General features: G+C 40.6%; 1 protein-coding gene across 1 annotated transcript in view; it reads left to right on the forward strand.

Moving 5' to 3' along the window:
- The window catches only part of afg2a (AAA ATPase AFG2A), a 121,688-nt gene that overhangs the window by 20,886 nt on the left and 78,340 nt on the right, over positions 1-22,462 (forward strand). The window contains exons 12-15 of the mRNA XM_075481944.1: positions 10,272-10,481; positions 13,998-14,051; positions 14,323-14,402; positions 18,202-18,328. Coding sequence (XP_075338059.1) covers positions 10,272-10,481; positions 13,998-14,051; positions 14,323-14,402; positions 18,202-18,328 — 471 coding nt within the window. The remainder of the gene's footprint in view (positions 1-10,271; positions 10,482-13,997; positions 14,052-14,322; positions 14,403-18,201; positions 18,329-22,462) is intronic.

Consider the following 22,462-nt stretch of genomic DNA (forward strand, 5'->3'; position numbering starts at 1 on the left):
GGCTTTTGTGCCTTTAATGGACAGGAAAGTTCAGAGAGACAGGAAGCAGGGGGCAGAGAGAGGGGGAAAAACAAGCAGCACTGGGCCGTCCGATGCGGGACTCGAACTGGGACCAGCTGCAGCGAGGACTATAGCCTCTGTACATGGGACGCCTGCTCAACCCACTACGCCACAGACCACCCCTGTTTTATTATTTATTTTATTATTGTAAAAGTCTGTTGCTCACAGGCTTTTATTTTGTAAAAGTCTGTTGCTGTCTGCTGCGGAACCGGAAAAGAAAGTAATCGGCAGATCCACCAAACATGGAGAAGGGTACGGAACTTTTACTCGGCCATTTTCATTTTAAAGTTCTTCCAGGCGGCGGAGTCGACAGAACCAAAGTCATCTGTAAACACTGCCAAGTTGAATTGTCTTCTCAGCGTAGTAGTTCCAGTCTAAAATATCACTTAAAGGCAAAACACACAACTGATAGCAGCAAGTCATTCAAGGAAACAGACAGTGGAGCGAGGCTTCTACATAAAAACTACAGAAAGATGCTGATGTTAAAAGTGTGTTTGCACAACAAATGTTATGGCACTTTCATTCATATGGCAGCACATTTAAAATAAAACTAAATGCTAAAAGCTATACACTACGTTTGAATTCATTTTTGGATTTTGCGTACAAATGCGATTCATCGTGATTAATCAGGGAAATCATGTGATTAATTAGATTAAAAATTTTAATCGTTGCCCAGAACTAGTGAGGATATGTTTTTTTTTTTTTTTTTATGACTAACCATCCATAGACTCAGTCATTTCAGAGCCTCCAGAATGTACAGCTGTCAGATCAGGGGCATTACTGCTACTAGGAACTATCACATTGGGACAAAATTAATTACCTGGTTCTTCTGGAGCAGATTCAGTTTATGAAACAGTTTCTGTCTCCTTGGAAACATCAGTGCGGTGGAAACGGGTTGTAAATGCGTATGATGGTCAGGCTTTAAATATAGTAATTAGGTAGTAAAAGGTCTTTAATAGAGTTTTCCAGTGTTTCTCAGAGCTTTTCACAGTTTTCTTGAAGCCACTCATGTGGTCTTATGGGGTACGCATCGGGTCCCATTTCATTGAAATGTAAACCTTCCTCCTCGTTTCCTGAGCACTCTGGAAGATGTTTGCTGTCAGGATTGCTGTGTATTTTTCTTCATCCATTTTTCCCCTTTGACCCTGGAACAGAAATACGTTCCCTCAGAATGAAGGTGCTGTTACCGTGTGTGACTGTAGAGATGATATTAATGGGGTGGTGCTCATTCCTCAGGCCCTCCACACTCACCACTGCGAGTTGTGGCTAAACAGATACGTTATTTTTTTCATCCAGTCAGAGTTTTTGGCTTTTTGGAAGTCATTCAGGCTCGTTGTGTGACTTTTAGAGAGGAATTACTTCTGTCAACTCGGACATCTCCACAAAGCCCCACTGGATATAACTGATAGTGATCTGTTGCTTGTTTGTTACCTATCTCACCAGGGTTCTTTATCCCTGAAATCTACTGCTGGTTTCAAACTTTTTGCACTTTCAACTGCAAAAAGGTTGACCTTTTTACTCTGAGACGCACCTTCAACTGTGAGACATCATATGGACAGAGTTGTGCCGTCTTAATGAAGTAAATAGGATATTTTAATTTCTAATCAGCAAAACTCTCCAAAAACCTGTACAGAGTTGATGAGAAAAAAGAAAGAATTTGATGAACTTTATGATGAGTGCGTTTCAGTTTATCCTCCAGTCCATTATGAAGCTTTTGTTATTATTAATATTTAATTTTTCACCACAAACGTTTTACTGCTGACGTCAAAATCACGACTAAATGAGAGCAAACCAATGAGCAAAGTTGGGGACCAAACGGCTAAACAGTAACTAACAGCAAAGCATATTTAGGTGATAACTTTCCTTTTATTTTGTAACTACAAGCGTCATTGTTTTTATAAAAATATTAATTCGTGCCACTGTTGGTCCAAAGCGAGAGGTTTCAGGTTTCAGGTTTCAGGGCCTCTGGTCTGGAGTGGGCATAAAGCAACTATCAGTGACAATGTTAACAACTTCTAACCAATACAGAAATGTCTTGTGGAAATAAAAAGGATTAGAAATGTTCCCGAGCAGCAGAAAAATGAGTAAACATGAAAGGATGGTTGATATCCATCTTCTGCTGAGTGGTTGATGTCAGTAAAAAAAATAATTAATAGCATTGTGGGTTGCAGAGAGCTTCCTGCCTGCCTAGTTCATGGTGTCATTCCTAATAACAGTCTGTGCGGATCCCGAGTTTGTAATCAGTATCAGTTGCATCTCGGTTCCATTCAGCCTTGTGGGAGCAGTGTGAGGAAGCAGACCGGTTTACATCATACAGTATTTGCCTCATTTGGAGCACAAAGCACAATTTATAACCTAAACATTGTCATCACTTATCAACCGAAGCATCAAGAAATCCCTTTAGTCTTCGGAGCCCTCACCACTGAATCACCAGGACTTTAAAGATGGGGTCAGGCTGAAGGAGAGTGGAAACGAGCCCATGGTCATTTCACCCTGCACTGCGATGAAGATGAATAACTTGCTCTTCACAGACGGAGGGAGACAGAGGGCGTAAAAAATGGAAGGGAGGGATGAGAGGACAGCGGTGAGACTCCAGGATGTTTTGGAGTTTGCATGTGCAAGACATAATGGACAGGAAGAAAGCTAACATCATCCTCCACCGGTAATTGAAAGCAGATCGGGTCGCTGATGGTTCCTGCCAGCAACTAAAAAAAGAGAAAAAGAGAGGAAGAAACGTGCTTTCTATCCCTTCACCTCCACCCGCCTCCTCTTTTCTTTCTGCAACACACTGCACTGAGCTCACCCAGAGACATTTAGTCCTTGTGGCCGGTTCTTGGAAACAAGAGAGGAGTGAGTTTGGATTTCTTTTCTTTTTTTTTTTTTTTTCTTCTTCTTCTTCTTCTTCTTGCACAGCTCAGCTGAAAGGCCAGCCGCAGAGCCCGGACTTGATTATATCCACATGAGTGCAAACATTTGTTTCTAATCCATTTTATATAAGAAACTTCCAGTGGTGCCGGATGAATACATGCCCAGAGTTCCTCTCAAACCTTCTCAGATCACGTATCTGGAGATTTGAGATTTACAGATTATGCCTCTCACTTCACATTATTTCTACATGTAAATAAGTTTAAAGATAATTTCAATCAGTTGTTTCTTTTTTGACAACAACACATTGCTCTTTGTTTTAACGTCTTGTTAATCTTGTATTGCTCTCTTTTTTTTCCCCCCACATGAAATATGTTTCTCCAGTCTGGCTTAAATATTTTTTATTAAGCAGCAGCATATCTACCCCTGCGTTTAAACGTACTCCTTGTAGCGATTGATATTTTTTTTCTTTTTTTTGCCTGAGAAGTCCCTCACACTCTCCTTTCAGCCCCATCAAAGTGTGAGAGGCCCCTTGTAAAGTTTCGAAAACAACAATAAAAGGTAATAACTGGGTCTTGTACAAAAAAAAAGAGGGGAGGGAAGATCGGGGTGGTGGCCAAAGCATAGTGAGGTTTGGATCAAAGCATTTCCTTCTAATTCCATAGATGCTTCAGCATACATTTTTTGCGGGGGACAATTTCGTTAAGTCTCTAGTGACAAACCAAAGAATGCAACGGGAGGCGGGGGGGGGGGGGGTGTTTCGAGTTTACAGTGTTGCGTTGCTGATTGATTTGTGTTCACGTGATTGGTAAACCTGAGGATGTTGCTGGTAAACTCAGCTTTTTAAAGGTTAGGTTAATGCTTACTGTGAATATTGTGCCTGATGATTAGTGTGAAGGTTTTAAGTCAATTCCTGCTTCCACACGACCTCCGATATTAAAAAATATTGAATGAGTTGTAATATCACATATCAAAGGACATAACTTTTAGCCAAGTAAGTACAGACAGTGTACAGTGTAGTTTTAAGTACATTTAATTGATTCTTTGATGGTTTTTCTTATCATCTTAACCATGTGCACACGATGCTTTTAGTCGGCTATAGGAGTGTATTTGCCAAGCGCCTCAAATCCATTTAGCAGATTCGCAGACTTTTTGTACCTTTTTTCCAAGTTTTGTCCATTACAGCTGTGCAGTACATGGAGACCATTTCTATGGACAGAAATCTGGAAAACTATGGCTAAAAAAAGACACAACTGACAGGACTTCAACCCCAATATCCTGGCTGACAGTCTTCTGTTGAACTCATTCATCCACCGTGTCCAAATCCGTGGGCCATATGCATGAATGATGTGACCATGCTCACACCTTTTTCTACTCACAAACTGGTATTCATGAAGGGGGAATATGTAGTGCAAGCAATTTAACCCTGATATAGTGAAGTGGAAAGGGGGGGAAAGAAGACAGTTCTTCATTTAATATGAAACAGAAGACAGTTCTTTTATTTCTGATTTAGTTTCCTGTAAGTTTTCCTGATAGACTGTTATTAATTGTGGGTTCTGTAAATAACTGCAGCTGTGCATCATGGTTGCACATAATGGCCGTGGAAGACCTTGCTAATGAGGCTTTCAAAAGAAAACTAGTAATTAGACATTGTTCTGATTTCCTGGCAGAAGACTGATTCTTGAACTGCTTTGGGCTGCTAAAGGCTATAAGAAAAAGCCAACACAGCGTGTATACTGTAAAGCTGTCCTGCACAGACTTTGCACTGCAGACTTTCGCCTGCATAACTGTTGTGCTTCTGACTTCTACCATCTACCTGTGCATTGTCTTTTGCTCTAAATTTACAGAGTTGATTCTTCTGTTAGTTTTTTCTATTCAGCGGTTTTTGTGCTGTTTGTCTTCCCATCACTGACATCATCAAATAAAACTAAATACATTTTCTTGACCTCACCGTTGGTTGTCTAAATATCCCATTTGATAAAAATGCTTTTCTTTTTTTTTTATATATATATCCAAATTACTTATTAGGAGTGTGTCCGGATCCCTTAATGGCCTCAGTGATTCAGATTTATGAAAGATGAAATGATGCATGTGTACATTTCTGCCTTTTATGTGTACACACAGGCTTAATCCTGAAAATACACAGTTTTATGCTTGTGACCACTTGTTGGGACTTGGGTGCTGTTTATACTACCTCACATTATCTGGTTGGAAAACACCTGCGGTTCATCAAAGGCTCCCATAGACAGTGCTGTCTATGTTTTCTAAAGCCTGAAAACAGATTAGATTTGAGGGGCTTGAATTTTGTTTGTTCCCAGACCAGTTGAGAAGCAAGTAGTTGTGTTAATCTACAGCACAAAGCATCGCAGTCTCACAATAAAGGCTCGAAGATTGTAACATGACGAGAGTTTTACACTCTCATTTCTGTTTGTCTATATGGGGATGTGGCCAGTGGCGGTCCTGGCTTTCTGTGCGCCCTGCGAAACCCCCCATTCTGCACAAACTACCTATTTAGTCAAATAATTATGATATAATAATAAATTATAACATAAGTAGCACAAATTCTTCTTCACACAAACTGCAACCGGACCTTTCTTGCCTTCCTTGATGCAAAATCATCAACTTCTTTTTGATCTACAATGTGCTGTCCAACTGTTTGGTTAATGCTGATGATGGCAAAGCCAGTCAGACGTTCTTGTGACATGGTAGACAGCAGGATGAATTTTCAGAATTCACAACACAGTAGTTTACACCCAATTACCTAAGCATAACACACTCCAAATTATTCAAAAAGCTGTATCACAAAATATAGCGAACAAAATGTTAGACGTTGGGTAGAGACAGGGGCACTCTTTTTAGAATTTATGGTTAAAATTTCTATAGTTTTTAAGTTTTAATGTAAACAGCTAGCTCATAGTGGAACTAATAGAATAAAGCCAATAGTTTTTGTCCACACACTGCCTTTATCAGGGCTTAACAATGAAATTAAATTTATATAAGTAGTAGCGTAACATAGCTAATGTTGCTACTTCTAGCCATTATTAGCAAGCGGCTAATAAACACACTAATTCACATTAGGCTATTGCTATCTGTTTCATTGCATTCTTAATACTCAGACACTGACATGACGACATAGTGCATACCTTTATCTTTTTCTTCTTTCCTTCTTTTCCTGAACTGGACGGCTTTTTCCATCCTTCATCCTTCGTAATTTTGCCTGATGCGCTGTACGGTTTTAGCTAGCTACAATCATCTTGTGTTAAAACTAGAAAAACCCAAACAGTCGAATTTGTATATTCAGCTATAAAAATAATAGATACTTTTTTTTTTCTTCCCCTCGTGCACGGTGCGCCCTTTCACAGATTGTGCCCTGGGCGACTGCCCACTTCGCCCAGCGCAAAAACCACCCCTGGATGTGGCACTGCGTGATGAATTTGGAAGTTAGAGATTACTTGGTATATGACAGCGAATACATATTGAACGCTTTTCTGGTTGCTTATAAGGTGGAAGATGGTGTTTGGCTGCTTTAGTAGCCATCAAGGCCCATCCAACATAACATTGTAGGGTTAAAAGTTGAAATAACATAGTTAGGGCTTTCACATTTTAGTCTTCATCCACCACTGTCTCTGTAATGTCACATACACAAAACAACACACATATGCTGCCATTTCATCATTTCAAGCCCTGAATGATGACATTTATACAACACACCTATTACTAGTTTTCTTGCGAAATTGGGCTGTATGTAGAATATTTTGAAAGATTATGCTCAATGATTCCTGAAAATCCAGTAAGAGCTCGGACTAAAAAAAATTCAAACTTGCCCAAAACTTTTGAGTAACCACTGATAAAATAATCTAACATCAAGAGTGATTTGTGTATTTATTCAAGAGCTTTTTAACCTCTCCACAGTTAATCTGTAGCTTACATTTGCTCAGTTGCCACTGAGATATGAAGATTTATCCTCCACCAGTCTCTTTACTGGTTTTTATCCATTATCTTTCTGTATGTAAACCAGCTTTATAGTTCCTTTTATCTCACGCTACCTTTTCTTTGATTCCATTGGTTTGCTCGCCTGTTTTTGGTACATCTCCTCATCTCTGCAACACCTTCCCCTCCTCCTCCCTTCTACTTCTTCCTCACTCCGTGCATTTCTCTCTCTTGCTCAGCGCTAGCCATAAATTGTTCGGTATTTACAGTATGTGGCCAGACGCCAGGTTTCCATTAGGTGCTCCGTTCCCCAGAGACGGCGCCGGTGGCCTGGGATGTGTTACCTCTGGATGGAGAGCAGGAGTGGGGGGGCAGGGGTGACCATGTGAGGATAGAGGGGAGGAAGTCAAATAGAATGGAGGGAGGAGAGTTATAAGCAGAAGTATTTAAGTCAGAAGGTGATGGAGTGAAAGTGAAGAAAGAAAAGAAAGGAGAAAAAAAATGTAAATCCTATAAGGCCTGTTATTAGTTCCACCTGGAAACTGCGGCGCATTGATAACAGTCTCAGAGTCGAGTGTTCTTATTCTCCATGTGCTCCATGTGCTCCATGTGATTTTGTTTTGATGCCATGTTTCTGCACTGTTTCACATGGATGTGTTGGCCTCATCTGCTCCCCTCTGTATAGCCCAGCTCAGCTTAGCTTGACTTTGGAGTCGTGACAAAAGCTCCTTGGACACAGAGCGACACAGACCAAGTCAAACTTTAGGAGTACGTGCCTGATCCTGGCTAAAACACACAGAAAAAAACACATAAGAGAGCAGTTAAACGGTGTGGACAAACACTGCAAAGTGAACCCACGAAGTACAGAGACCGATTTGCTTTTTGAAAGATCCAACAAAAAGTAAATAAGCAAAAGGTCAAAAAGAAGAAGAAAAAGGCTGATAATGACTGGCTTCTGAGGAAATGACAGTAACAAGAAAGTGTTCACTCTGCATTCTGGTCTGCGGGTGTCATGGATAATAGTTTTCTTTGTTTCTTTGACTTCACTGAGGGTGCTGCACTCAGGGCTGCAAGAGTGGGCACACCTCACTTGAAGTCACACATGAGGATTTTTGCTTTTCTGCAAGATAGATATCAGTTTATTCACAGTTCCACTGATGTCTGCAGTCCAGTCAAAAATACTAAAATAGGCCAATTGTATCAGAAATTGTACAAGTTGTTGTCGCTGTTGTCAGTACCTTCTTGTTCCCTTGAGTGTATTGATAGTTTCTGGGTATACATCCAGTTCCGTTTAGCTCAGGTTTAGTTGTAGCTACTACTTCAATGGGAATTATTTTTGACAGTCTTGATTCAGTGGGTGTAACTGCATTTATAAAACATTTAAACGGGCTTCGTTTGGTATTCAAAATAGGCCAAAGGTGACTAACATCTAAGAAATTAAAGGCATGAAAAAAAATGTTTTTATATTTCATGTTGTCCTAATGAACCGAGATTGATTCTAGGAGGTTCATCAGTGCCTGGAAAAATATGTTTACTGGTGAAAAAGAACTTCATAGATGATGAACAATGGATAGTAAAGATTCTCAGCCAATCAAAGTGTTTTTTAGGTCTATAGGCAGAGAAATGCAGGCATCTATGTTACCCACGTAGAATGTGACCTTCAACATCGTGGGCATGACATGTTGATCAATTGAAACAACACATGCAAAAAAAAAAGAAGAGTGTTGATATAGGAAACAAGCAAACTGACACATTTTGACATATCCTTTCTCATCCTGTTGATATTAATGGTCAAAGTGTTGATACTTTTTCTTCAGTTTTTCTTCTAAATAGAATAATTCACTTATTGTTTCAGCTGTTTATAAACAGGAGATATAAAAGAAGACATTTTCAGGGTTTGGTGAGATTATACAAACCAGATATTTATTTTTTTTCTTTGTATCCCTGATTTACTCCAGAATCTGATGACTGACCTGCATGTATGGACAGGTTTTACAGTAACCTGACGACTTGTTTGACTTCCTGCAAAACCTGATTCCTCCCTTTGTGTAACTGAACGTAATAAGAGAAAGCCAAGTGTGGGAGGACAGAAGAGCGTAATTCTGAGATACTGCAGATAACAAACGGAGGGACAGAGAAGATACGAAAGTAGATAAAAATAATTATATAGAAACAGGAGAGGAAGAGAGAGGGTGAATGTTGAGGAGACAGAAAAAAAACTATGTAAAGGATAGAGCTGAAAAGGAAAGAAGGAAAAAAAGGTGTGTAATGTGGAAGAAGACAGGTTGGATGAAAAAAAAAAAGAGACTTGAGATGGTTTTGGGTGAGGATCTTTCCTCCTTATCTGCTTTATCTCCTCCGGTCGTCCACTGCCGGACTCTATCCCTGCCTTCCACCCTCCTTCCATCTGTCAGGCTGACAGCTGTTGGCAGACTCGCTCCGTTGTTGTTCACTCCGTCCAAAGTCTCCCCGATTCAACCCAAGCCCTCACTTCCTCCATCTCCCTCCAAATTTGCTTTTAGATTTCACTTCTATCCTCTCCACCCGACCCCTGTCATCAGTTTGGTGGAACTTGAGGTTCATTTGCAGTTACTCATGTGGTCAGAGAGCTAAAAAGGTCCTTATATGGGTTACATGTGAACATCTGTGACATCAGCATGCAATCAGAGTTTGTTTGGTCTGTTGCATTTACTGTTGGCGATGCGTTTGTGTTTGAGCTATGATTTATTTATTTTTTTTTGGAAGAACTGGAGTGAGGTAGAGCACTTCATTGGACTGAAGGTGATCCATTATTAGAGCTTGGCCTCTCACTGTCGTCCACCTCTGGGGTAATGCATATGCATTTCACTTGATTGTATGCTGTTGTTTGGAGGATCGACCACATTTTTGACTGGATCTGAAACAAGGTTGCACTCTTGCCACATCTGCTTCTTCTCATACAGGATTTTTCTTTTGCAGCTACAGCAACTTCTTCTTCTTTTTCTTCCAGTATTTTTATCTACCACTGCAGCTTCTATTTGTACTTTCTTTTAATTTTCCTCTAACTGTACTGTTGCTCCTTCTTTTTTCCTTCATTCCTTTTTATTGTCCATAGATCATGCTAACCAGCATTCGTCGTGGTCAAAATTGTGTCTCAAGCATAAGAAAGTGTTTTCAGTCACTTTTGAAAATATTGCATAGTTATCATTTTTGTATTAAATTGACCATAAAAAACACATTTTGGTTATATTCAGCAATGCCAAAATGTCAGTGTTGTGAAAAGATGTTTTGATAAAAGATAATCGCGTGCCAGACAGTGTACAGGAGTCCGTTTGATCTGCTCACCTGTCTCATTAAACAGTGACATGCTTTAAGCGGTCTGCTACAGAACTGATTTGTTAATGTATTGATAAGTTTGCTCCCTTCTCCGTCTTCAGGTCCGCTGGTCAGATGTCGGTGGGATGGCAGAGGTGAAGCTGAAACTGAAGCAGGCCGTGGAGTGGCCCCTGAGGCACCCCGAGGCCTTCACCCGTATGGGCATCGAGCCACCTAAAGGAGTCCTGCTCTATGGGCCCCCAGGCTGTTCCAAGACCATGATAGCCAAGGCTCTGGCTAATGAAAGCGGACTCAATTTTCTGGCTATTAAAGTGAGTTTTCATCACAGAATCATTTTCCGTCAGGGATCCAGCTCCTTTATGACTTTGTCCAGACAAGACTTTATAAAAATTACTTTCCTTTCCTGATTTCAAACAGACAATAAGTTTAAATAAAAAAAGACACTGGGCAAAAGATCACCGCTTTCCTGTAATTTAACGGGATACATAAATATGAAGAAATAATGTTTCACAGATGTGCCTCCTCACATGATTCTCTTGGTTGAATACCCTGCCAAAACTGTGCATATGACTCAGCCATTAGTTTGATGATTGATGATTTTGTTGTTTCAATCTAATCTCGCAGTCATGGCCTTTGTAGCTTAACCTTTGCAACTTAACGCTTTGTTTGCAAACTGCATTGTTGTTTCCCCGAGAATGAAATTTAACCATCCAAACAACCAAGAAGCAGAATTGACACTGTTTTAATATAAAACACACTTCTCTCATGCCCATATAAAGAGCAGGAGAGAAATGAAGTGCACTGTAACTCGAGCATGCGGTTTCCCCTTTATTTTTACTTAATTAGCTTGGAAAAATTTTCTAATTCTACACTGACCCACCGTATCAGACACAGTGCACTCTTTGTGTCCAGTTTCATGTTTGGTTTCAGTGAAACATTTGAAACTGTGTTTTACCAGATGCAATCATGTCCAGGAAATCTCGTGCATCATTTTATTCACATTTACCCAAACATATATGTGATTTTGGAAACTTTTGGCTTATCAAACATTGATACACGCACCAATTTCAGATTAAACTCCCCGTATTACAGAGATTTCAGAAGTTTTCAAAAGTGTTGAAGCAGTGATGTTACCGACAGTGCAATAAACTTCCTTTAATAATTTGAATCTAACTTTATACTTAAATTTATATTCATATTATTATTTATTAGCTTCATTATTATCATTATTACTATTTTCATTCCTATTACTAGTATACTACTATTATAACATTATTATTATTATTATTATTATTATTATTATTATTATCTTTATACGGGTGCTGGTGTTTGGTGTTTTCCACTTTTGTCTCTTTTGTACATTTCTGTATATAACAGTGCTGAGCATGAGTGAGATGGAAATTTCAATTTCCCTTTGGGAGGCGCCCAAAGGGATTAATAATGTCATCTATCTATCGATCTATCGATAGATCGATATATATATATAGATATCTATATATCTATATATATATATATATGACGACCTGAAGCTGCTGTAGGTGCCCAGCTTCCTCTGCCGAGAGCTTCCTCTTCTGGCCTTTGACCCCGTGTTTGTCCTCTCTCATTCATCACCCCATCCTCTCTGCCACCCCCACTGTCACCCTCACCTCCTCCCCGTCCACATCTTGTTGACAGAAACTGATTGATCACCTTGTTGAATTGTTGATTAGGGAATATTTAGAAAGACAGGAAGCCAAGACAGAAGCTCTCAACTAGAATCATTAAGCAAATCTAAGCTTGATTTGGAACCTTTTCTTTTTTGGTATGTAGAAAGGTCATTTAAGAGTTCCCTTGGAAAAAGTTAGAAATTGTCTTTAAATGTACTTTTGGCTCCCGTATCAAACCTAAACTTCAGATTACCTAATTATTGGGCCACCTTTGCAGAAATAAAACGTGCAATTTGCACGAAGAAGGAATCATTTCTTAAATTGAATCAATCACAAAGAAAAACATTCATCATATTTAAATCTGCATGGACTTTTGTGTCTAAGCTGTTAAATTGCAGATTTAACTCGGAGTTCAAGTTTAGTATAATCGTGTCTTCAGATGGATTTAATGGAGATTAAAAAACAGCAGTTACACTAAAAGTTTAAAGTTGTCACGAAAAGAGATTCCACTCTATGAACGGGGTTAAAAACATCCTGTCCCTCCTGCTGAAAGCCACTCTCAACCATCTGCAATAACAGTATCAGGTTTTTCCAGTGCAGCGGTTGCTTTGACATAGATACGTTATCCAGATTTAAATGTGGATACTTTAGGGCTCAGCCTGTTTCCTCTGTGTAAAAAAGCCCTATTATCATCTTGTCAATTTCAGTTTCCTCCCCTCAGCCACTCAAACACACTCACATCCGCAGATGCATACCTGCACACAAACCCACACACCAAGTACACACACAGCTCGCTTCTCCACGTCGTCAATGGTTTTTAAACTCGGCGTGTCCAGCCTTTAGCTCTTCCACAGAGCGAACAACCAGGGAATAATGAGTCAACCTCCACACTTACTGCAGGAGACAAAAGGGCTGGAAGTGAAGTGTCGTCTCCTCTGTCGGCCCGGAGGTGTTGAAAGGGTGGATTGCTGCAGAGGAAGTTCTTCAGAGCGCTGAGTGGATGTTTATCTGCTCTGAGCGAGGGATAGATGAGGGAGGAAAGAAAAAGACTTGATAGAAATGATATGGTTAGAAGTAAAAAAAAAAAAAAACAACTTAAGATGGTGATAGTAGTGAAGCAATGCGTGCATGCACGCAACTTGTTTAAAATGGGCCCCGGCGTTGTGCACATGCTCCACTGTTCCCGTTCAGCACACAGAAGAAGAACCTGATTAGGATCTTCCAGTTGGAGAACATTTCATCCAAATGGAAATAAAACACCTCTGATATGTCTGCAAGAATATGAAATAACCGTGACAAATGTGGCTGCTGATTGTGCACAAGCCGTTGAAAAGCTTGCATGCGGGGTGGTTGGTGGCGTAGTGGGTTAAGCAGGCACCCCATGTACAGAGGCTACAGTTCGAGTCCCGCATCGGAGGGCCCTTTGCTGCATGTCATTCCCCCTCTCTCTGCCCCTACTTCCTGTCTCTCTTCAAATATCCTCTCCATTTAAGGCATAAAAGCCCAAAAAAATAATAATGAAAAAAAAAAGAAAACCTTGCATGGTTTTTACAGAAGCTTTATTTGAGTTCATACTTTCAGTTTTAACCGTAAGAATATGCCAAAGCTTCCATTTTATTTGATGAGGCTGAATGCCAGCTGCAGCTAGGAGGGGAGTGGTCGCAGTGCCGGCAGCACTACTGTTCTTGCAATGGTAGCAAACGTGGCACTTTAACGTTCTCAGAGTGGAAAATCTGCGTCGCTGCCAAGTGAAACACAGGTGTTACAGACAAACATGAACCAGCACACAGTGTATTGTGAAACGACACGCACATGGTCTGCTGTCCTGTCTGAAATCCTCCCACTACATTGTCACAGTTTCTTTATGTTACTTATTTTAATCGCCGACAGGCACGACAGAGAAGCACCTACTTTTGCCATCTGTAAACCTCTGAGTTTGAGCAGCTACATAAACCGGCGATCCGCCATGACTCCTGAAGGTTTTGGCAAATGTTAATTAATGTGTGAAATCAGATATATTTGTTCATCTATAGGAATGTGCTGGATCGGTGTGCTTTCTGCAGCAAAACAAAACATCACCATGACTTGATCATGTTCTCATACTTTCTAATGAAATGCCTTAACATGCTGTGAAATATCACTTTAGAAACTAACTCTTTACCATTTCAACTTTTCTTTAAGGGACCAGAATTACTGAGCAAGTATGTCGGCGAGTCTGAGAGAGCTGTCAGAGAGGTAACTGTATTTAGCTTCTTTTCTCTGATCATCACTAACCCTTACACGACCCGCATTCTCACCTGGTCTTTAATAAACTTGATTGTTGTGTTCTGAATGTTTGTGGCTTTGAGAAAATAAAAGGTTGACCTGAGGTGTGATTTATGGCATTAACGCCTGCTGTATTTCCTTTGTATGTTTGCGAGCACTTCTGGCCGGTAATGATTCATCAGTCCTGTTAAATATTTGTCCTGTTTTCTTTCTCCTCTATTGTTGCTGACGCTGCTCGCAGGTGTTTCGGAAAGCAAGGGCGGTTGCGCCCTCCATCGTCTTCTTTGATGAGATCGACGCTCTCGCCAGTGAAAGAGGAAGGTACGCAGTGTTTCTTTTCTACTGGCCTTAAATTAGAAACAAAAATGGCCGGACGCTGCAAAAGAATGTCAAAAACTGCTTCTTTCAACACCTCTCTCAAAGTTTCTCGGATAATTGCTCACTGCGCACTGCTGCTGTCCAGTTTTGACTATTTTCAGCACTGTGGTTACTCATTGTCCAGCGATGACAAATTCATAATCATCGCTGTGGTTTGGTTTAATTTACCGACCGCAGCCTCTTCCCCCCACAAATCTTACAGTGATTCATACATGATAGAAGGAGCAAACATCCAAAACAGTCTGCATAACTGCACTGTCAAAGCCAGCCACTCAGTTCCCATGGTGTCTTCTCAGACTTTTGTGGCTTTTCACCACCAACGAACACAGAACCCAGTCTTGTCCGGAGGCGCTTTAGTGGGATGGCACTGGGAACATCTGTGGCTTAAAGGAAAGGGGATGAGGGGGGGCAGACAGAGGACATAGACCGGAGGCACACAAACACTTCATTGTACCCTTTCATAGCAGATGGGGAAGGCCAAATATGCAGCATGCTTCCTGGTGAACCAGGCGATGAAACTAAACCTTGTTGGATGGAGCACAGAAGGGCCAACGGTTCATACTTGTAAATTTTCTAAGTGGGCCCTTCCTCAAATACTCCGCTCTGTCTGAGACTTAACATATTTTGACTCCTTCGCTTTCCTTAATTTTGCCCCCTGCTCATGAAATTATAAATATTGTTGTAACGTTTCTATGTACTAACAGAGCTTGTTTTATCAGCCTGAAGGAAAACACACACTGAAAGTTGTATTTCAGTCTCAGTATGCAGTGCATGGTACAGCACAAACAAGGGTTTAAATAATGAGTCTGTACCTTTGATGCTCTGACCATCAGTTTGTTCACTCCTATAATAAAAAAGTCTGCATGATTGCCTTGTTGGTAAAGCAGAGATTTATGCAACCATTGCCAACTTTTCAGTGTTTGGCTTCAATTCTGATATCTTGTTTGATTTTCTTAAAAGACACAGTGTTTTTGAGACATTCCTTCTTCCTTTACCCGGGTTCACTCGACCCCAGATACCCGGTTTCATAAGCTTGAATCTGTCAATAGGCTCTGCTGTAGAGTACACATTATCCCAAAGAAGGTGGAACAGTTTTTTGTGCAATTTAATGCAGTCTTGGCTTATTTCCAGTTTGCACTAAATTGCTTTGTCTTCATCACTCATTTTATTTATTTGCCAGCAGGATTGAAGACTTCCCTCTCCTTTTAAATTATGATTGAGCTTTCCTTTCCTTATCTCCATTTTCAATTTCGCATATGTGCTCGACAGGAGCCAACTCCAACTCTGTTTGCCAGCTTGCTGCGATGAATGCTGGGCTGGACCTGCTCCTTGGGGTCACTTACCATTTTAAAAATGCACTTAGTGCTGATCTGCAAAGGTTATTTATTGGTCCCTCACTTCCTGCCTTGTTTAATCAATGAAATGGCTCACATGCGCCGGCAAGAATTCAAAACTGTCGACACAACCAGACAGCGCCTGCTGTATAGTGGAGAAGCACCTGTAAATCTGTCAGCCGGCCTGCTGCATGTCCAAACTAGTGGAATGAAATCAAGAAGACAAAAACACACAATAATGGATCGAGGCAAAGATTGAAAGTTGACGAAAGACAAAAAAAAGAAAAAGTTGAGGATGGGCTGAGATGATATAAAAGCTTTGAGAGAGCCTTGAAAATAGTTTTTGAAAAGTATCCATTTCTGTACTACCTTCCTTTCACCCCCCTACCTTTATTTTCCAGTTTTCATTTTGACCTTTTTTTCTGGCATCCTGTCTCTTCCCATCCTCGTGTGCTTGTCCATAAACTGTCTCTCATGTGCTCTCTAACCACCGCTTCTCCTTTCGCTTCTTTTTTAGTTGTCTTCTTTTCTTCCTTGCATCCTGTCTGCTCTGCAGACACAAACTTTCTCTCTGTCTCTGTCCCCCTCTTTCTCCTCTCATATCTCAGTGACAGAGCTCTTTTGTGTTACTCTGCAGCCTTGTCTGCACTAATGACGTCTGGCACTTCCGCTGGCCCTGTCAACAGAGACTGTGTGTGTGTTTGTTTGAGCTTGGAAGGATCACTGTCTGCACTGTGCAATGGAAAATAACCACCGAGTAATGCATGTGACTAACACATTGATGAGTTGTTCTTTATTTATAAAGTTGGATAAGTTCAGGTGCGTTGAAGCAGGTTTATGAAACTAACAGAAATGTCACATATCACTGTTTCCACAGTCGAGGTTTGATCATGTTTGACATCGTCTACTTATTCCTTCTTCCGCAGTTATTTGAAAGCACTTGAATGCAGAACTGTTTATCACCAGGTGCTATGTTTTTTTTAATTCACTGATCATATTTACGGACGGAGTGTTAGAATCAGGTTTATATGTAAAGATAAACATCACGACACTGCTGTTTGAAGGTTTTGGTTTGATGTCAAATTCTTTGCCCCTCCACCCCATCATTTCACTGCAGTAGCCCAGAAGTGGGAAACCAAATCTTGGCTCCTGAACAGGCCTTTTTTTATTCAGTTTTTTGCAGTTTGCTGTTTTGTTTTGTTGTCACGTTTGCTATCTTCTGTTTTTTTTTTTATGTTTCAGTGTTTTGTACATTAAAAATGTATGGTGGTTCTTCTTTTTCCAAAGGTTTTTGTGTATCACTGCATTATATTAAGTGTTATTAAAGCTGCCGTCGGCAGGTTTTCAAAATTCCGAGTCTAAAGTCGGAAAATTCGAACTGATACAACTTTCAGGTCCATCCCCCTCTGTGGACAAGGTTGTGCACGTGAGTTCACACCAGTGTGTGCGCACACAAGCTGGGGGCAGACTCACACTCAGCATGGAAGACGTGGTTGGTGACTGTTCTGCTCAGATAATAGATCAATAGTAAACCTAACGTGATTGGTTAAAAACAGCCGGGAGCGCCCGATTTTTTTGCAAGCACGATTATAGGCTTTAGAGGGAGCTACAGAATTCGGGATTTTTCCTAAACAGGCTATTTAATATTCTCCTTTCAGAATCCCATGACAGTTCAAGCTAATATGACTAAAAAAAAAGTTGCCGACGGCAGCTTTAAGCTGTTACTAATATACTGGCATACAATTAACAGAATCAGACAAATGTTTGCTCTGTCCCTTGTGTACCATCCTGTTGCCATGATTTCTATCAACCTTGCCAAAACCGTTGCAACACTTCATCTCGGTTTTATACTTTAATTCCACTCTCACATCTCACATCTCAATAGCTTGAATTTGAATCACCTGATTTACAAATTAAGGATGTGCATACACTGACTTTTTATCTTTCCCATCACTCTGAGTTCAGGTTAGACAGAATATTAACAAACAAGGTACTAAAGTCCTGCAGGCATTCTGAAATAGGCAACAAGTTAAAGGTATCTCATGAGAGCGGGAGAGTACATGCTTTTACATACTTTTTACCCCTTACCCTCTCATCACTCATTCAGCTGCACCTTTCTTTTATTGTTCCTTTGATTTAGTTTTTTTTCTCCATAAATTTATTCTGGTTTCACCTTCTTTACTTTCTGTTCACGGTGGTCTTCTTTCCATCTATTATTTAGAATGAATCCATCACTCTATAGTCAATAATTCAACCGGTACTTTTCCTCCAGTTTCTTGTGAGTTCACATCCATCTCTTTCCCTCTCTGCCATCCATCCTTCTTTCAGCCATCTGTCCAGACATCACACTCTTCCCTGCTGCCTTCTCCTTCCACTCATCTGTCTTTTGTCCTCACCCACCCTTTCAGCTCCTCAGGTTCCGGTGGTGTAGGTGATCGGGTCCTGGCTCAGCTCCTGACAGAGATGGACGGCATCGAGCAGCTCCGAGGTGTCACCGTGCTGGCCGCCACAAACCGGCCCGACATGATCGATAAGGTAAACGGACGTCGACTCCCTGTCTTCATCTCTCCATCCTTCTCTTTGGTCCATGATTGATAAGGGTGAAGAGATGTTGTGTGTTTGTCCCCCTTGTCTCCTCCTCTCCCTCCTTTACTGTGTTGTACATGATTGATGAGGCTAAAGGTCACTTCTCTGGTCTGTCCACTCAGACCAACTCTTCGGACGCTGGCTCTATGTTCCTTTGCTCTAGGCAAATCAGATGCTACAAGATTTTTATTATAATTTGGTTCTTTCTGATGGCATTTATGTTGGAGTGACTCCTTAGAAGACTCTACTTATTTACTTTAGTGTGTTTGAATAAGTGGCGCAAGAGGATTTTCTGTTCATTTTCAAGACGCAAGAAAAGTGGAAGAATATAGCAGTCAAGGTTTATTGGTATTGGAATATGGCCGTTGACATTTCATTAAAGTGAAACCAGCATACCATGTTTTTACCTTCAAACCTTTAAACAAGCATTTGATTCGGATGGCTGTTCCCATTCTGGGTCCTGCTCCAAACGTGCAAAACACCATGCTAGCAAACGTCATCTCTCGTAGTCATGCTAGACATGACTGCAGGGAATTACCATGTATATCTGTTGGTCAGACAATAATATCTTAATAACTACAAGGTGATAACTGCTCGGAGCTCCATACGTTTAAATCCCTCTAAACTTTTCCTCTTGTACTAGCACAAGTTTGACTGTTACAGTTTAAGTCTAATATAGCATAGCCTATTGGAATTATTGTAGTTAAGTATAGCTCTTTTCGTTCTGCTCCAGATTCACATGAAACGTACCAATAGGTGTTCATTTTTAGTGGTGGTGTATCCTGATAATTTGGGAGATCACTATGATTTACTAAGTCATATTCCCTTTAACCACAATCTTTAGTGCTCGCCAGCAAATATTGCCACACACACGATAGCCACACTGGCCTTAGCATTTAGCTTAAAGTATTGCTGGACACACAATTAACAAACAAGGATCTGTTGAGTCAGGACCGTATACGAAACATTTTAGATAGATCCTTTTTTTTAACACCACTTACCCAAATGTAAATATGTAACTTGTATCTGTTTCATGCTAATGCATCATGGTCTCCAGAATAAGGAGCGAGATTCTTGCAAAAATAAATAGGTATGTTTTACTTTGAAAGAACATATAACGTAAAACAAAAATTATCCAAAGAAAATACATTTGCATAAAAGATGGGACAAACGTGTTTAAGTTTATACATTTTTCTTAACTCACTCCAAATATTTCAAACAACACAACTTGTGAACAAGAGTTAACTTTTTCAATATATGAGATTCATTTAATGAACTTTAGCTATACCGAATCGGATCTCAGCACTTTGTCAAGTGCAGTTCGTATGAGGTCCTAAAATCATTCTTTATTGCTCTGCTTCCCTTCATTTTCTATTTTCTGCTCTTTTATCTCCCTCTCTTCCTCTTCCCAACCTCAGAATCTGTACTTTGTCTCTTATCCACTCATCTTCGTCTTAATGAAATTTCCTGAGTGCTGATCAAAGACGGAGTCTGTGACTTGTCAAAAAGGACGCAGGAAAGGCGGATGTCGCAGAGCTTGTTTCAAGCTCCTGCTCAGGGAGTCGTCCGTCTGTCTTCCATTTCTTCCATGTCTTTTTCTGCCTTCCTCTTCTGGATTCAAAGATATTTTAAAATCGCTTATCTTTAAGCAAGGTGCCAGAGTCAAAAATAGCATATCAAACATTTTTATACATATACAACTTGGCTAAGAAAAGAACATAAAGAGTAGACAAGTCTGGCACTGTTTTATGTAAACTGATAACTGCTCACTTTACATCCATCAACACAAATCCCGCACATACAATTTTGGCTAACCCTCTCCCCAAACACAAACCCCAACCCCATTTGTGTCTCACTTGTGGAGAGATGATCCATCGCTGTGGTTGGGGAATGACAGCAGCTTCCTCCACCTCTACAACTGATTGCCATCAAACTCCATTAGTGGCACAGTAGCTTAGAAACACCCAGAGATGCGTGTAAGTGTATATCTGAGAGACAGAAACAGGTATCAAGAGGAAAAGAGAAGCTCTCCTAACAGCAAGCAGGGGGTCAAGCCCCTGGGTGCACAGATGGTAAACCCCAGCTATCCTTCCACATGTCCTCCAACTCAGGAAGTGGTCCCCTGCACAGCTTAGAAATCTGATTACCTCCTCCTGCTCAAACCGCCTACTGAGTGTGTGTGTCTGTGTTTGGTAAGGTTGTAGTCATTTGAATGAGAAACTTACCAACTACACTGGGAACAGAAGCTGCCAAATGGTCAAATAGGCAGCCCACATTCGCCCTTCTTATGACTTTAGCACCTAACCCTCTTTTACCGACACTGTCGGTTCACACCGGAGATGGGGAGAAATTTCCATACCAATGGCAGGATATGATGAGACAAATGAAGATTAATGGGACTCAATGAAGTCATTGTCAGCTTTCAGTGGTGCAGAGGAGGCTCCTGGGGGCCTAAGCTGTTTGATGGACTCAGTGGGTGGATTGGAGAGTGGAGACTATAGAGTTTGCTTAGAAAGGAAAGTTGCTTCTTTCCTGTTCTTCTCATCAAAAAGAAATCCCTCTGAAAGATTACAGTTTTCTCTGGTGGAAAATGCTTTCCCATAATGTGCCAATGAATGCATCTGTACTTCACAATAAAGTATATTTGATACGTGAAAGTCTGATGATACATGTTAAAGTCATAGTGTTTGGATTTTGTTGGTCAAAATCCAAATTCCCAACTGGTATCGGCTGTATTGCCACTGAGTGGCAACATAAAAAATCCCGTTGCAATGTTTTTCCTACACTAAAGTGAGAGCTGAGGCAGATGGATGTGGTCCATGCCAGTTGTCTGTTTGAATTAAATTGCGCAGTATTCAATATTCTACACCTGCACACAACATCCATTTTACTGAGCAAAGCAACTTTTTAATAGTTATTTATTTATTTTTTCTCATATAAAGAACTGTTTTTAGTCCAACAATGACACTGGTTTGCGAACAGCTGTTTTGGCGTCCTGGGTTTGGCATTCACCATGACCTTTTTAGAGCAAGAAATTAGTATTTTTGGACAAAAGGGTGGAGCTGAAAAGTAATAACCTGGTCAAAAATACCCATCTTTAGGGCTTAGTATCTGTTTATGTACAAGTAGCATACGAATAGGAAGTATACCACGATGACTTGTGGGGAAAGAAATAATTTATTGGCTTAATTTTTCATGAGAGAAGTTAAGCATTGTAATCGGAGACTGTTGGAGATCATTTGGAGTCGGCCCCTAGCAACCTTTGATTGCATTGGACCTTAAAGTGTTGGCATAATGTCACAGTCGTGACACATTTAATGTGCAGCATTTTTTTTTTTTGTGCCAAAGACATTCAGAAATAATGTCCAGTTTAACTTCTGCAGCATCCTGTGATGCTTTAGTGTAAGTGACTTAGTCTATTACTTCACACGATGACACCAAACACCCTCGTCTCACACATACACAAACCCTACTGCCCCACTCCACCTTAAAAAAACTCTCGCACTTCCTCTTTTCTTTGTGTTGCGCCAATCACCCGGTCCCACCTCTGACCCACCGTGACCAAGTTGTGTTGATTGATTAGCACCACCGGGAATATTTATCCAGCCTGTTCAGTAGGAAGAACCCCTGTCGCTCTGTTTGTCAAGCAGCTGTCCAGTGAGTCAGTTGTTTACACAAACACACACTCAGACGAGATTTCCCTTTTGCTCTTTTTCAGTTGGTCTAAAACCCCATTTTTGGCATCTTCTACCTTCCAGGTTGTCATCTTTGGGGATTCATAGTTATTCCCCTGAAAGATGCTGTTGGTTTGCCGTTTAAACGGGAGGCACATTTGTTTACCCTAATGTGTGCTCGGCTTTATCCTTTATCCATCCCATTAGGAAGCAGGACTACTTGGAGAAGATTACCAGCAGATGGGTCATTGTTTGTGACCAGAAGTTACCAGCTGGGCTCTTATCAGATCAAGGCCCCAAAACAAAAAGGAGGCAATAGAATTAGAGTTGAAATAGCTGCGTCTCTTTTTTCTGACACTCTATACTGTAGGTATTATTAACATGGCTGCATTTCCTGCACATTTGACAG

This window comes from Odontesthes bonariensis, chromosome 13 (genome assembly GCF_027942865.1).
Source record: "Odontesthes bonariensis isolate fOdoBon6 chromosome 13, fOdoBon6.hap1, whole genome shotgun sequence".
NCBI classification, from domain to species: Eukaryota; Metazoa; Chordata; class Actinopteri; order Atheriniformes; family Atherinopsidae; genus Odontesthes; species Odontesthes bonariensis.